Raw genomic sequence first — 17350 nt, 5'->3', positions numbered from 1 at the left:
AACTAATGCACACTGTGTGCAAAAGTACTTGACTATTTAAGAGGTTTACTGCTTCAACATGGATTTATTTGAACACCTCAAACAATTCAGCCATTACAACCTAGGTGTGGACATGTAATACTTCAGGTAAATTATCACATACTGCAATGACATGGAATTGTGACTTACTCTGCAAAATGCCAAGTGACAATTTGATATTGAAGTACAATATTAGAATCCACCAATACAGTCCATTTCAATTAATGACTGAATACAATTATTCAAATTTATTTGAAGATCAAAGGCTTTCAACAAATTTCTGTACAATATACTTACATATAAAGCAGATTATTTTGCGAAGAACAAACATACAGATAAATCCTAACATGTGGAAGTAATTTGCCAAGACATAATGCACTTTGATCAGAGTATACTTGAATCATATTTCTAGATTGTCCTTGTCCAAAACCTGCCAGTTTAAAACTCATCAGCATTTAAGCCCTACAATTTTGAATGGGCTGGATTATACACCGAGTGTAGGTCCCCACACCACAGTATGGATGTCAGGTTTAACCCAGTCTGACTGCCTTGCGCTGCTTTAGGTTTAAGTGCCAACAGGCATTTTAGTAATTAGAGGCAAAACATCCCCCCACCCCCGCCACCCCCCAAGAGTAAGTCCCGTCTCATAGAGCTGACCACCAATTGGGGGCAAGCAGTTTTGAGGTACTGGCAGTATTATCAGGAGCAGGGGCCAGTGAAGGTATTGCAGAAATCCCAGGAGGAAGAACAACCAAGGATGCCCTGAGAAGGGGGGTGGTCAGGAAGCGTGGTATATTGGGCAGGGTGGAGCCACTGACTGACATCAATCAGGAGACACCCCACCCGTCACCCACTTTTACTGGCCTGTCGACCACAGGATCAACCTGGCCAGGGTGCGCATTGGGAACAGAATTCTCCCAGCACCTGTTAAATCTGAGTGGCAAAAGGATGCCTCAACTGGGCCATGGGAGATGGCCCACATGACACGTCCCTCGCTGTTCATAAAATGACACGGAGCCCAACATTATAGATCCACCCAGTTGCTTTGCTGCCTGCAGGTGATTGAGAAAATTCAGCCCAATGACACCACAACTGGACGTAATACATTTCACTATAAGTAATAATATGTTACAACAAGCATGAACCAGATAACGGATATGTTCGGAGCTGTTTTGCCTGGATTGGGAATTCTATTTAATGAGAATGAATAGTAGGTGATTTGGTGCATTGGAATTCTGTAGTTGAATGGAGTAATTAAGCACTTGAGTTAAATAGTGGATTTAGAAAGAATTACAGAACTCAATGCTTGTTCGTTTTGCCAATAGCTTCAATCAGTTTTGAATGAGTGAGCAGAGAACACATCAATTACTAGATAGAACTGTGGTGATATGCATCACTGTAAATACACAAGGGGTTAATGTAGATACACTGGGACACTGTAAATACACAAGGGTTTAATGTGAACACGCTACACTTACCTAGACACAAGAGGGGGCACCAGAGACATCATGACAAACAGGCAGTCAACCAATAGGTCAGTAAGATAGGACACATCCAATGGGTATTCATGACACACACACACACAGATGTGACACTACCACAGGAGGGCATTACACCAACCCATAAATAAGGACACAGCACACATGATCTTCCTCTTTCCAGTGGAGACACTTAGTGAGTACAGACAAAGTTGATTGAAACATATCACATCCACCGCGTGGATTGTAGCAGACTGATTAGATAGTCTGAGTAGCTATGGCAGAATTAACAGCAGAGTGGAATCCAAGTACGAGAATCGTCAACAGTTTAAGAAATGTGTTAAAGCTATCTCCAAGTCTGAACCTTCCTTTGTCAGAGTGCACATCAAGGAAGCAGCTTATGCTACGTCAAGAACATAACAAAATATGGTACCAGTGAGTGACTGTTTAAATTCATATAGTTACAACTCAGCAAATAGTGACAACCAGTAACAGCACCCAGGCAAGGTGATGTTCGAGATTCCGGTTCCACAGCAGTTCAGGTACCTAGGCAATCTCAGTGAAAACTGGCGTGCGTTCAGGCAGAGATTTGAGATCTACCTGGTAGCGTCCGACTTTGATGGCATGGCAGATGCAGAGAAAATAAAGCTTTTACTTACCATCGCGGGTAAAAAAGCAGCAGAAATCTTCGAGACCTTCACATACTCAAGGGGACAAAACAAGAATGACTTCCAGGCAGTCCTGGACAAATTCCAAGAATTCTGCGAGGTACATACAAGAAAAAAAAAAGTAAAAGAGGCGCCAGTACTGACCACGAGGCGAAGGTAGGCTTTCCATTGCAGAAAACGGCAGTTTTGATTTGCAGCCATCTTGGAAAAGGAGCTGCACATGCGCAGTTGTGCGAAGAGTGCACAGAACGGGAAGGTCCGTTTGCGCATGTGCGAGAAACCGTGCATGCGCAATTGCGAAAAAGGCCACAAGTAAACGAATTGCGCATAGCCAATTGCTTCCTCCGCTCTACGTCACGAGCTTTGTTACATCAGAGGCCCCGGACCATGCGCACCTAAAGGGGAAATGTCCCAAAACAAGAAAAAAAAAATTATAGCCTCAAAACGAGATTCTTTCACCTGGAACGCCAATGCCTGAAATTCGACCAGCAGCTGAAAGTAACCTCCGCAGAACCCTGCAACAAGCAGTTAGCACCGCCCTAGAAGATGATATGTTTTTTGTGGACAACGACTCAGACGAAGATTTCATCTTGGGAGATGGCTACCCCAGTACCAAATCCGAACCACAACCAGAGGTGTTGTACCGTGAAGACCCTGACAATGAGTTCTTTGGATTGGGGAATCTTCAGCCCAGCATATACAACATCCCGACTCGTGAGTGCAGGATTATGCTGCGGCCTGACGCCAAGAGACAGAGAGCGATACAAGCCAACAGAGAGCGGCCTGCTGCCACACAGAGAGTGGTCCACGCACAGCGAAAAGTCCCCGACTCCATGCAGAGAGTGTTCCACGCACCATGAAGGGTCCCAGCCTCCACACACAAAGCGATGAAAGACTCCACAGCGAGACAACTGCACGTCTCCACACAGAAAGTGACTCCAGTGACACAGGCCTCCACAGCGAGCTCGTGGACAGCCTCCACGAAAGAAGCAACGCAAGACAGCAAGAAGGCAGCAGGGTAGCATGGTGGTTAGCATAAATGCTTCACAGCTCCAGGGTCCCAGGTTCGATTCCCGGTTGGGTCACTGTCTGTGTGGAGTCTGCACGTCCTCCCCCTGTGTGCGTGGGTTTCCTCCGGGTGCTCCGGTTTCCTCCCACAGTCCAAAGATGTGCGGGTTAGGTGGATTGGCCATGCTAAATTGCCCGTAGTGTCCTAATAAAAGTAAGGTTAAGGGGGGGGGGGGGTTGTTGGGTTACGGGTATAGGGTGGATACGTGGGTTTGAGTAGGGTGATCATGGCTCGGCACAACATTGAGGGCCGAAGGGCCTGTTCTGTGCTGTACTGTTCTATTCTATTCTAAGACTCCAGAGCGCAGTCCTTGCATGAACACAAAGTGATGACAGTCTCCACAGCAAGACCAATGCACGATCTCAACACAGGGAACGCTGTACGACTACACAGAGGGAGTGACACAAGCCTCCACAGCGAGCTCGTGGACAGACTCTGCGATGGAAGGAATGCAAGACTCCAGGGCGCAGTCCTTGCATGAACAAGACCATGAGGATCCAGCAACCTCCTCTGAACAACCAGCAGCAGACGATGCAGGTCTGCCATGCTCAAGTGCACAGTTAAAAGACTATGACAGTCTACCACGCTCAAGTGAACAGCAAGAAGACTATGACAGTCTACCATGCTTAAGAGCAAAGCAAGAAGACACTGAGGCTCTACTCACTGTATGTGCGACAAGTGACAATGGTATCCCACTTCCCATACAAGATGTACAACGTGACAGACCTCAGCTTGTATACAGAGGCATCCGACAATCACAGTGACACTACTGGTGATTCCGGTGACACCACGTTACATCAAACCTCATTCGCTCGAGCCTCTCCACATGCAAATGCATTCCTGAATGTTTTGACTCCAGACGGGGAGCATCACGAAACCTCAGAAGATTCAAGTGAACCTGAAATGACTCCGGACGGGGAGCATCAAGAAACCTCAGCTGACACAGGTAAACCATAAATGACTCCGGACGGGGAGCATTGACAAGCCAAAGCTGATTCAAGTAAGCCGGACATGACTCCAGATGGGGAGCTCCGCAAACTCAGTGACGGCACGCTCAAGGAAACAGCAGATGCCACAAAGGACGCTAACAAGAGTAACTGTGTGAAGGACTCGTATTAGCCACACAGTGTGGTCCTTGAGCGTAGCAAACATGACAACAAAACCAACCAACACAACAACAACATCAAAGACAATAACGAGAAGCGTATCAAAGGCAACAACATCGACAACAAACACGACAAAAATGACACCAATGGAACCACGACTGGTACGACCTGGTACAACTCTGCCAATGCAGGTTACTGTTACTGCTCAGCTCAGTACAATGACATACCATGGCAGGATGACACAGATTGCATACATTGCCACCACAAGCATCGAAAGAAAACAAGAGTCCAAATCAGACAACAAAGTGATTTGACCACTTCTTGGTTCCTTAAGCACAGGGACACTGATGGCATTCACAAGGACATGCCACTATCAACATCACCAACTCACCAACAAGACAAGAAAGCCACTTGACCATGTTAATTAATGAACTTTGGACTCAAACATATGATTTGGCCTTATTGTTTAATGATCACTGTTATCATGATTTGTACATATCATCACTTATCTACCTCGTTTGTTCAATTTTTTTTAACACTGTACAGAAAATATGTAACACGAAAAAAGGGGGGGATGTGGTGATATGCATCACTGTAAATACACAAGGGGTTAATGTAGATACACTAGGACACTGTAAATACACAAGGGGTTCATGTGAACACACTACACCTAGCTAGACACTAGAGGGAGCACCAGAGACATCATGACACACAGACAGTCAATCAACAGGTCACTAAGATAGGACACGACCAATGGGCATTCAAGACACACACACAGGTGACACTACCACAGGGGGCATTACAACAACCCATATATAAGGACACAGCACACACGATCTTCCTCTTTCCAGTGGAGACACTTAGTGAGTACAGACAGGGTTGATTGAAACACATAACACCCACCACGTGGATTGTAGCAGACTGGTTAGTTAGTCTGAGTAGCTATAGCAGGATTAACAGGAGAGTCGAATCCAAGCAGGAGAATTGTTAACAGTTTAATAAATGTGTTAAAGCTATCTCCAAGTCTGAACCTTCCTTTGTCAGAGTTCACATCAAGGAAGCAGCTTATGCTACGTCAAGAGCATAACAAAACAAGAACCACCTAATTTTTAGATGTCTTGCTTATTTTCTGCTTATCAACGTGAAGAATGTTAGTGTTTAGCAATCCAATCTTAGTTCAGGTATGGCAGAATTAGGTCATAGAATCATAGAATTTACAGTGCAGAAGGAGGCCATTCGGCCCATGGAGCCCATGCCCAAAGAGCACTCCACTCAAGCCCACATATCAATCCGATCCCCGTAACCCAGTGACCCCCACTTAACCTTTTTGGACGCTAAGTGCAATTTAGCATGGCCAATCCTAACCTGCACATCTTTGGACTGTGGGTGGAAACTGGAGCACCAGGAGGAAACCCAAGCAGTCACGGGGAGAACGTCCAGACTCAGCACAGACAGTGGTCCAGCCGGGAATCGAACCTGGGACCCTGTAGCTGCGAAGCAACTGTGCTAACCACAATGCTACCGTGCTGCCACACAGAATAAATCTCCTTCTACTGTTCCACATAACTCCTCAACAAAAATCTATTGGAGAAAGCTGCAGTTAGAACCTTTCCTAATCTATGTGACTCAATGTGTGATAGTTTTTTTCCCCTTCGTTTTTCCCTTTCATGAAGACAGTTTTATGGCCACTGGGTTGACATTGTTCCAGTTCATTTCACATTTGACCTTTATAGTCAACAGACAGAGGATTTGTCTCATAAGACATAACAATTAAACCTGGATCTCAATATTAAAACCCTAACATAGTGTTTCATTCACTTTATATATTCTATAGGTTAATAAAACTCAAGCTCGGTATTTCCTACTCTCCACTTCTTGGTTTACCCCATTTCTCAGGCCACTCATTCAGGTTACTTATTAAGAGCAGGGACAGGATGTGATTAATTAACCGTGAACTTCTTACCTCAGAGCAGCGGTCTTTCCATTTTTGTGAGTACAAGTGACTTGTCTTGTTTGGTAACCAATCAGTACAACAAAATATTTGGTTTCCTGGCGAATTTGACGGTTTCTGTTCCTCTTTTTCTTCATAAGCTCCCGGGCTTCTGGGTCCCTCATCCTTTTTCCTACTTGCCGAGCTTGTCGAGAATGTGGAAGAGAACATGCACTCCAGGGGCCAACTCTCAAACTGTAAATACTTTCTTCTGTATCACATGAATTGAAGGTGCATGTCCGAAACTCAGTCAGGTTGGGGCAAGGTTCACCACCATAGAGTGGGGAAACCAGCATTTGACGAATTCGATGTTGCAACCCAACCCCACAGGATTTTGTGCATTCCGACCAGGGAGTAAACTCTGTTACCACACAGTTTTGTGGGCAGGGGATGAGACAGGCTTGTTCAAAGTGGGGCTTAGTTTCAAAATAGTCACAGATAACATCCTCCGCTACAGCTCCATTCCTTCTCTCGATACAAGTTACATTTCTGCTCTGAATTCCTTCTTCACCTTTCAGGCACTCTGAGGTTTGCCTTGGAGGGGGGTTCCTGGAAGCAACTGGCAAGCATTTGCTCCATTCGCCCACCTGCCACTTATACAGGTTCTTATGCCAATCACAAACTTTGAAACAATTCTGCTGATTCTCAGGTCTTTCCGCTGGTTTACAGTTAGTGGGTAAAGTAGTCCATCCCTCCACGTGGGCGCACCATACTGACCTGGTTTGGACACCTCCTGGGCCACAGTCCTCTCCCATACATCTCCCCCAGGTGCCTACAAGGTAAAGAATTTAAGAAGAGTTTAGTGGTTAGATGTTTTAATCGAATGTTTAAGGTACAAAACGTGATACAAGTTCACATGACTACATTTTCCATTACAATATTAACATTTTTGTAAGCGTATTAATATGCCATATGTATTTGTGCATAGAATATGTACATGTTGTACATATATTTACAACAAATCTACCACCATATATGGCACTGATTTGTACAGGGCAGAAAAGGTCATTTTCTGAATTCCAGTCAAAAATCTGGCTGCCTCCCAGTGTTTATATTTGTGGAAACCAGAGCCAATTTTAACTTTAAGCTGGCAATCAGGAGAGTGTGCCTACAACTACTGAATCTGACACTGACTGGTCAGAGCCATTTTGAAGCCTTGACTCATTTCAGTGGAACTGGCGATCTGCAGATATCAAAGAAGTGCCCCATTGCAGATTGTCAAATTTAGGATGGCTCTATATTGAGGAACATAAAGGCCGTCCAGTTGGCAACAAGGTAAACTCCCTTAAATGTACTTTACTGGGGTCTCATGTTGGAAAACGAGTAGGCGAGTGCAGACCTCATGCTCATGCCTTGAAATAGAAATCAAGGTATTACGTATATCACACAACCTTGATTAAAGGGACTTATCACTTGAAAGTGCAGGTGGTTAGCATGCCCTTGTCAATGAGGCATTAGGGAAAGCATCAGCATTAATGGGCAGTAAGTTTATGCACCCTATTTTGAGGTAATCATCACCCCATTGAAGCCAATTTTTTTCAGTTAAAATCGACAATATTATGTGATGACGTAGCCTCAAACCAATCTGCAAACCTGCCCAGCTAATTTTCACTTAGCTGACAAATGGAATGGTAATTTCACCGATTTACTGGAGGACCACTGGTATTCACAGAATATGGACAAGTATGGATCAACTGTCAGAAGAGAAGAACATTTGTATTTAATTTTAATTGATAATAAAAGATAATACTCTGCAATATTTAGCAGGTACACACGTTCAGATTATACCATGGGATGTTGATGGGCAGGGGGTCGAGTGTCAATAACCAACCCAGTCTGACAGAAGAGATTTGGCATTTCCCATAAATTTGGAGCCATGAAGCTTTGTTGATCACTTTAGTATAATTCTGTTGATATCTATGCATTGGATTAATGATTCAGCTACATTATATAGAGAACAAAATTATAACAACATTATCATTAATTCCATTTGTTTACTTCCTGTCAAAGAGATGATGACCTAAGAAAAGAGATAACTATTGGGCTGAAGTTAAAGCTTGTGAAACTAGCTGTGCTTGAGCAACGGTGTGAATCAGAATTTTAACAACCTTGTTTTGAAATTGGAGTGAATTGGATTTGATTTATTGTCACGTGTACTGAGGTACAGTGAAAATGATTGTTCTGCGTACAGTCCAGACAGATCGTACCATACATGAAAAAAAATATGACATACACAATGTAAATATATAGGATGACTATACGGTGTGTAGTACTACTCAGTGGAGAAGATTTGTGAAGCGATCAGATCAGTCCATAAGAGGGTCATTCAGGAGAGTGGTAACAGCGGGGAAGAAGCAGTTTTTGAACCAGTTAGTGTGTGTTCTCAGACTTTTGTATCTCCTGCCTGATGGAAAAAGTTGGAAGAAAGAATAACCTGGGTGGGAGAGCTCTTTAATTATGCTGCCTGATGAATAAGTTTGAAGAGTAAATAAGCCGGGTGGGAGGGGTCTTTGAATATGCCACCCACTTTCCCAAGGCAGCGCGAGGTGTAGACAGAGTCAATGGATGGCAGGCAGATTCGCGTGATGGACTGGGCTGTATTCACGACTGTAGATTCTTTTAGTCTTTGGCCAAGCAGTTGCCATACCAAGCAGCCAGATAGGTTGCTTTCTATGGTGCATCTGTAAAATCTGTTCAGATTCAATGTGGACATGCCGAATTTACTTAGCTTCCTGAGAAAATATAAATGTTGTTGTGCTTTCTTGGTCGTAGCGCCATTGTGGGTGGACCAGGACAGATTGTTGGTCATGTGCACACCAAGGAATTTGAAACTGTTAACCATTTTTCCTAAGAAGCAGCTCGTCATGCTGCAATAAATTGAATGTCACACTGGATGAAAATCATGGGGCGCAATCCAACAGCCACGTTGCGCCTGAAAAGCAGCTCGCCCCTGCGCAGCATAGCCGATGAAAGCAGAGGGACCCCGCTGCCAGGGTCTACTCAGCTCGCCATCCCTCATGAGATCCAATGCGATCTTGCGAGTGTTGCGATGTAAATCCCACCACAATGGGCAGGATCATTTTTTGGCAAATCTGCACACTAGAGCGAGGCAGTAAACCTTACTAATGTGCAGATTCCCAAGATTCCTGAGGCTTGGGATTCAACCTTTTCACCTCAAATACCTCGGGTGAATGCTATTCAGCACTGTCCCCCAGAAACGGGGAAAGACAGAACGGTACTCATGTGGGTCTCCCAGGATATCGGAGGTCCCCAGCTATATGCCCTTTGGTCAGGGTGATGGCCTGGCACTGCTGATGCTAGTTGGGCATATCCTGGCAATACCAGCCTGGCACCCTGGCTGTGCTACTTTTGTGCTAGCATGGCACTGCCATGGTGCCCAGATGGCATTGTCAGCTGGCATGGGCACTGCCAGGGTGCCACTACCAAGGTGGCATTTTTGCACGCACACGATTGGTCCAGTGTAGCCTGGCGTGGGTGTTCGAATGTTGTGGGAGGCAGCCCTCTACAACACTCCAACACCCAAGCCAGGTACGCTGGCCCTCCCATAGTGTGTTCGGGCTGGAGGGGGAGGTTAGTGGTGAGGGATTGTTTCAGGCATCTTGGAGATCCCGATCGGGACACAATTTAAAAATGGCATCCCAATCTCCCTCTACAATGGGGAGTTCTGATGAGCGGAGCTCCCCACTGTACAAAGCGGAGCTATGTGTGACTTGGCTTCGTATTCCCCATTTACGTCCCTTATTCAATGCGAGTCGCATTGAATAACCATGTGTTTTTGGGACTGAGTGCTGGGGAACATCTGGCTAAATGCGCTCGCTTTTGTTCCCTTTTGGGAGAATCGGGCCCATGACATTTTCAACAATGTTATTGAGAATGTCTCCAGATTTTGTTTGTTTAATGATCTAGAATTTTTCTTCACATTACCTGGACTAAAAATGTGAAAAATGCTGCTTTACGCTGCTCAAAAAATAATTTACATCTGATGACATTAGGATTAGGCAAAAAATGCATTTGGCAAAATGCAGCGCATGATTGTTCCACAATGCATAATTAATTGAGCAGACCAAGTAATTTCCGACAGGCCCATTACATTCTCCTACATTAATATTGGTGATTGTAATATCTTATGGCATTATCAGACTTATTGGTTCTACCAATTTGGACTTTTCCCTTTTCCAGAACATAAAATGAATGTGGTACCCACATTGGATTAGACATCACAAAATAATTTAGTGTAGGTGTATATTGTACGAGTCAATAATAAAATTGCCAATACATTCACTTGACTTATTTCCTAATGTTTCCAAATTGTTATTCCATTCTGGTAGTACAAATACTGCTGACAGAAATGTGAGAGACTGACATTTTCCAAATTCAAATGAGGTAGCTCAGTTGTGGTACATCCCCAGCAGCATGCTCCTCATTATGAATGAATTGTGCACAAATCATGAGTCAGGGCTTCACTTGATTAAATAATCAGTCTTTCTGAAAGAAATTTCTGAAATCAGACACAGATCCTCTCTGATCCTAATTTTGGAGGAGGGATTTGATTCGTTTTCCGAATTCTGCACTTATTGCATTAACTAATATACATGGAAACTGTAATTTGTAGAATAACAGTGGAACTTTAAGGTGTTACTGGACTTCAGTACCCAGAACAAATAGAGTGCAAGGACCTATTTAAAGGCTATAAAAAGACATGCAGGGTGTAATTTAAGGGGAAGGGTTCTAAATGCCATATCGGGCACGACTTCAAGGGTGCTTCCCGAATGATGTGCTGGCGAGACCGCGACCTGCATTTAATGGAACTTAATGCTGGAAATGAGCCGCCATGAGCTTCACGGTGGAAATTGCCATCCCGCCAGCTGATTTTCCTGGACCGCGCCTGGCAACTCCCTGCAAACAAGGGGGAGCTACTTATAAACGCTCCCTCTGAACACACTCCAGTCAGCACACAGCCATGCCACCATGTAGACCTGCTCCACGCTTCACGGATGCCGACCTGGCCAGGCTGCTGGATGCCATGGTGACAAGACAGGACACCCTGTTTCTCCCGAGGGAGTACCTCATCTCCACTCTTCCCCCCCACCCCCCGCACAAGTCGGTGGCTGGCACTCCGCAACTGCAACCCCCCCTCCCCCAGCATATTACCACGCCTGTACCACAGCACACCCGGGCACACACCAGCACAACCTCCATGGCCAGGAGTGGTGCACGCACACGTCACCTGCCATAGACTCCCCTGATGCATAAATCATGCGACTCATAATGCCCTCTCTTTGTCCCTTTAGGAGAGGTTAGCCCATAATAAACCACCATAATAATAATAATAATAATAATCTTCATTAATGTTACAAGAAGGCTTACATTAACATTGCAATGAAGTTACTGTGAATATCCCCTAGTCGCCTCACTACGGCACCTGTTCGGGTACACTGAGGGAGAAGTTAGAATGTCCAATTCACCTTAAAGCACGTCTTTCGGGACTTGTGGGAGGAAACTGGTGCACCCGGAGGAAAGCCACGCAGACACGGGGAGAACGTGCAGACGCCCACAGACAGTGGCCCAAGCGGGAATCGAACCTTGCCGCTGTGAAGCAACAGTGCTAATCACTGTGCTACCGTATTATTGTACCTGTGCCAAAGATCCAGGCATCGTGCCTTAACAACTACCGTCTGGTGTCCTTGACATCTATCATTATGAAGTTCTTTGGGAGGTTGATCATGGGTCACATCAACTCCATACACCCTTGATCTGCTCCAATTTGCATATAACCGCAACCGGTGCACAGCAGACAGCATCTTCCTGGTCCTACATTCATCCCTGGAGCATTTTGACAACAAGGACTCCTACGTTAAACTCCTATTCATTGACTGCAGCTCCGTCTTCAACACCATAATCCCAGCCAAGCTTACATCAAAACTCCAAAACCTAGGACATGGCTCCTCCCTCTGCAACTGGATCCTTGACTTTCTGATCCATAGGCCACAATCAGTAAGGATAGACAACAACACCTCCTCCATTATAGTCTTCAATACATTGGCCATACAAGGCTGGGTACTATGGCCCCTACTATACTCCCTATACATACACACAACTGTGTGACAAAGTTTGGCTCCAACTCCATCCAGTTTGCTGATGACACAACCGTAGTGGGTTGGATCCCAAACTACGATAAGTCAGAATATAGGAGGGAGATAGAGAAGCTAGTGGCATGATGTTAAAACAACAATCTCTCCCTCAACATCAATGAAAACGAAAGACTGTTCATGACTTCGGGCAGCAAAGTATCATACACAGCCTTGTCTGCATCAATGGTGGCGAGGTGGAGATGGATGACAGCTTCAAATTCCTAGGTGTGCACATCACCAAATATCTGTCCTGGTCCAACCACGTCGCAACTGTGACCAAGAAAGCACAACAGCGCCTATACCTCCTCAAGAAACTAAGGAAATTTGGAATGCCTACCTTGACTCTTCCCAATTTTTACAGATGCACCATAGAAAGCATCCTATCTGACTGAATCACAGCCTGGTATGGCAACTGCTCAGCCCAAGACCGTAAGAAATTACAAAAATTCGTGAACACAGCCCAGTCCATCACGCAAACGCGCCTCCCATCCATTGACTCTGTCTACACCTCCAGCTACCTTGGGAAAGCAGGCAACATTATTAAAGAGCCCTCCCACTCACGTTATTCTTTCTTCCAACTTCTTCCATCAGGCAGGAGATGCAAAAGTCTGAGAACACGCACTAACAGGTTCAAAAACGGCTCCTTCCCCGCTGTTACCAGACTAATGAATGACCCTCTTATGGACTGAACTTATCTCTTCACACATCTTCTCTACTGAGTAGTACTGCACTCAGTATGTTTACCTGATGCCTGTACCATTGTATTTACATTGTGTATTTATGTATGTCCTACGTTTTTTCATGTATGGTATGATCTGTCTGGACTGAACGCAGAACCATACTTTTCACTGTGCCTCGGTACACGTGTCAAAAAATCAAATCAATCAGTAATTGGTGGGAAAGGGCCCAGATGGGCAACGGGGCTTCGGACATCTTAGTCCCCACCTATGAGGAACCGGTCCTGGAGATCGCAGGGCTGACCCAAGACAGAGCAGAGCACCAACAATGGCTGATCACCTGGAATGTCAGGGGACTGAATGGGCCGGTTAAGAGGGCACGGGTGTTCGCGCACTTGCGGGCTCTGAGGGCGGATGTAATTATGTTGCAGGAGACACATCTGAAAGTGTCTGACCAGACTAGGCTAAGGAAGGGCTGGATTAGCCAGGTCTTCCACTCGGACTTGGACTCGAAGTCCAGGGGGGTGGCAATCATGATCAACAAGCGGGTGCAATTTGAGGCGGAGGGCATAGCTGCAGACAGGGGGGGGCAGATACCTGATGGTAAGGGGCAGACTGGAGGGGAGAAGAGTGGTGCTGGTGAATATATATGCCCCGAACTGGGACGATGTGGACTTTATTAAAAGAGTGCTGGGGAAGATCCCAGACCTGGACTCTCGTAGGCTAATAATGGGGGGGGACTTTAACATGGTCCTTGATCCGGGGCTGGATCGGTCGTGTCCCAGAACGAGTAGACTCCCAGCAATGGCAAGGGAGCTGAAAGGGTTTATGGAGCAAATGGGGGAAGTGGACCCCTGGAGAGCCAGACAGCCGATGGGAAGGGGCTACTCGTTTTACTCGCATGTTCATAAAGTATATTCTAGGATTGACTTCTTTGTCCTAAGTAGGGACTGTATAGGGGAGGTAAAGAACACGGAATATTCTGCAATCACTATCTCGGACCATGCCCCGCACTGGGTAGACCTGCAGGTCGGAAGGACGAATCACCAACGCAAACAATGGAGGCTAGACGTGGGACTGTTGTCGGAGGAGGGGATCTGGCAGAGGCTTCGGAGGTGTATGCAGAACTACTTGCAGGTGAATGATACGGGGGAGGTCTCAGTGGCGACCCTGTGGGAGGCGCTGAAGGCAGTAGTGCGGGGAGAGTTGATCTCAATTGGGGTCCACAGGGCCAAGGCGGACAGGGCAGAGATGGACAGATTGGTTAGGGAAATGTGTCGCATAGACGAGGAACACGCGGAGTCCCCGGGGGAGGATCTACTCAGGGAGAGGCAGAGACTACAGGCGGAACTGGGGGCGCTATCCACGAGTAGGGCCATGGAACAGTTTAGGAAGGCGAGGAGTGTGGTGTACGAGCATGGAGAAAAGGCCAGTAGATTGTTAGCGCAGCAACTCAGGAAGAGGGAGGCAGCCAGGGAAATAAGTAGAGTGATGGATGGGGAGGGATGCAGAGTGGAGGACCTGGCAGGATTGAATAAGGTATTCCGGGACTTCTATTGCAAACTGTACACTCGGAGCCCCCGGAAGAACCGGAGAAGATGAAAAGGTTTCTGGACGGGTTAACATTCCCAACAGTAGGTGGGGGGCTAGTGGATGGGCTGGGGGCCCCGATTAGAGTGGAGGAGGTATTGGGGGGCCTAAAGGCCATGCAGTCGGGGAAAGCCCCGGGGCCGGATGGATACCCAGTAGAGTTTTATAAGAAGTTCTCTGAGTTAGTGGGTCCGGTCGTGGCGAGGGTTTTTAATGAGGCAAGGGACAGAGGGACCCTGCCACTGACGATGTCGCAAGCCACCATATCACTGATATTGAAGCGGGGTAAGGACCCGGAAAAGTGTGGGTCATACAGACCAATCTCCCTGATCAATTTAGATGCCAAGCTCCTGGCAAAAGGACCTGGCGATTAGAATTGAGGACAGTGTACCGGAGGTGATTGGGGATGACCAAACTGGGTTCGTGAAAGGCAGGCAGCTGTCGGCTAACTTGAGAAGATTACTCAATGTGATAATGATGCCCCCGACGGGCAAGGAGGTGGAGGTAGTGGTGGCGATGGATGCCGAGAAGGCCTTCGACCGGGTGGAGTGGGGCTATCTATGGGAGATGCTCGGACGGTTTGGGTTCGGGGAGGGACTGGTGAATTGGATCAAGCTATTGTATCAGGCCCCAAAGGCCAGCGTCAGGGCAAACAGAGAAGTGTCAGAGTATTTTAGACTATACCGCGGGACCAGACAGGGTTGTCCGCTCTCCCCGCTGCTGTCTGCGCTGGCCATAGAGCCGCTGGCGATTGCGCTGAGAGCCGCAAAGGGATGGAAGGAGTGGAACATAGGGTCTCTCCCTATGCGGACGACCTGCTCCTGTACATGTCGGACCCATTGGCCGGGATGGAAAGTATACTGGGAACATTGAGGAAGTTCGGCCAGTTCTCAGGGTACTAATTAAATATGGCCAAGAGTGAAATGTTTGTGGTGCAGGCAAGGGGCCAGGAGAACAGATTGAGAGGGCTACCATTTAGGCTGGTTGAGGAAAGTTTCCGGTACTTGGGGATCCAGGTGGCGCGAGACTGGGGCAGGCTGCACAAGTTAAATTTGACCAGGGTGGTGGAACAAATGAAGGGAGAGTTTCCGAGATGGGATGCACTCCCGCTGTCGCTGGCAGGGAGGGTGCAGACTGTAAAGATGACAATCCTCCCTAGATGCCTGTTCATTTTTCAGTGCCTCCCGATCTTTATCCCGCAGTCCTTCTTCAAAAGGGTTAACAAGATGATCATGAGCTTTGTCTGGGCGGGAAAATCCCCGCGGGTGAAGAAGGCGATGCTTGAGAGGAGCCACAGCGAGGGAGGGCTGGCATTGCCGAGTCTGATTAACTATTACTGGGCGGCTAACATCGCTATGATAAGGAAGTGGATGGTGGGTACGGGGTCTATCTGGGAGCGGGTGGAGGCGGCTTCGTACAGGGGCACCAGCTTGGCAGCCCTGGTCACGGCTCCTCTACCGCTGCCGCCGGCCAGGTACTCCACCAGCCCGGTAGTGGTGGCGAGCCTGCGGATATGGGGCCAGTGGAGGAGGCATGTAGGGGAGGTGGGGGCGTCTGTTTGGGCGCCAATCTACGACAACCATCGGTTTGCCCCCGGGAGTATGGATGGGGAGGTTTCGAGCATGGTGGCGGGCGGGGGAGGGGAGGGTGGGTGATATGTTCCTGGAGGGGAGCTTTGCGAGTTTGAGGAGCTTGGAGGAGAAATTTGGTCTGGTAAGTGGAAACGATTTCAGGTACCTACAGTTGCGGGACTTTGTCCTTAGACAGGTCCCATCCTTCCCACGCCTCCCGCCAATGGGGATCCAAGACAGAATAGTCTCTAGGGGGGAAGAAGGGGAGGGTAGAGTCTCTGATATTTATAAGGTGCTCATGAAGGGGGAAGGGTCCCAGACGGAGGAACTGAAACTCAAATGGGAGGAGGAGCTAGGCGGGAAAATGGAGAATGGGCTGTGGGCAGAAGCCCTGAGTAGGGTAAATTCTGCCGCAACATGTGCGAGGCTCGGCCTGATTCAATCCACGGTCGTTTACCGGGCCCACATGACGGTGGCTCGGATGAGCAAATTTTTGGGGGTAGAAGACAAATGCGTTAGTTGCGCAGGAGGACCAGCGAACCACGTACACATGTTTTGGACATGTCCGATGCTTAGGGGGCACTGGGAGGGATTTGCGGGGATCATGTCCCGGGTGCTAAAAACAAGGGTGGCGATGGGTCCAGGGGTGGCAGTTTTTGGGGTTTCGGAGGACCCGGGAGTCTAAGGTGAGAAAGAGGCCGATGTTTTGGCCTTTGCTTCCCTGATAGCCCGGCGACGAATATTATTGGCATGGAGGGACTCAAAGCCCCCGAAGACCGAGTTGTGGCTTTCGGACATGTTGAGTTTTCTGGGTATGGAAAAAATTAAGTTCTCCTTGAGGGGATCTGTACAAGGGTTCGCCCGAAGGTGGCAACTATTCATTGACTTCTTTGCGGGAGAGTGAGCGTCAGCGGGGGGGGGGGGGAGGGGTTAGAGTAGAGTAGGGGAGATAAATTGGCAGGTAGTGCCGATGGGAGAGGAGCGGGTTTGTGCAGTATGGTACGATTGGATCTCACCATAGCGTGGCGATA

The 17350-nt window shown here is 47.3% G+C and overlaps 1 protein-coding gene across 1 annotated transcript in view; it reads right to left on the bottom strand.

Moving 5' to 3' along the window:
• The window catches only part of LOC119965672 (thrombospondin type-1 domain-containing protein 7A-like), a 589817-nt gene that overhangs the window by 319193 nt on the left and 253274 nt on the right, over positions 1-17350 (bottom strand). The window contains exon 2 of the mRNA XM_038796437.1: positions 6303-7101. Within this exon, the coding sequence (XP_038652365.1) occupies positions 6303-7101 (799 nt within the window). The remainder of the gene's footprint in view (positions 1-6302; positions 7102-17350) is intronic.

Source organism: Scyliorhinus canicula, chromosome 5, assembly GCF_902713615.1.
Source record: "Scyliorhinus canicula chromosome 5, sScyCan1.1, whole genome shotgun sequence".
Classification (NCBI taxonomy): domain Eukaryota; kingdom Metazoa; phylum Chordata; class Chondrichthyes; order Carcharhiniformes; family Scyliorhinidae; genus Scyliorhinus; species Scyliorhinus canicula.
This window is presented reverse-complemented; position numbering and strand designations above follow the sequence as displayed.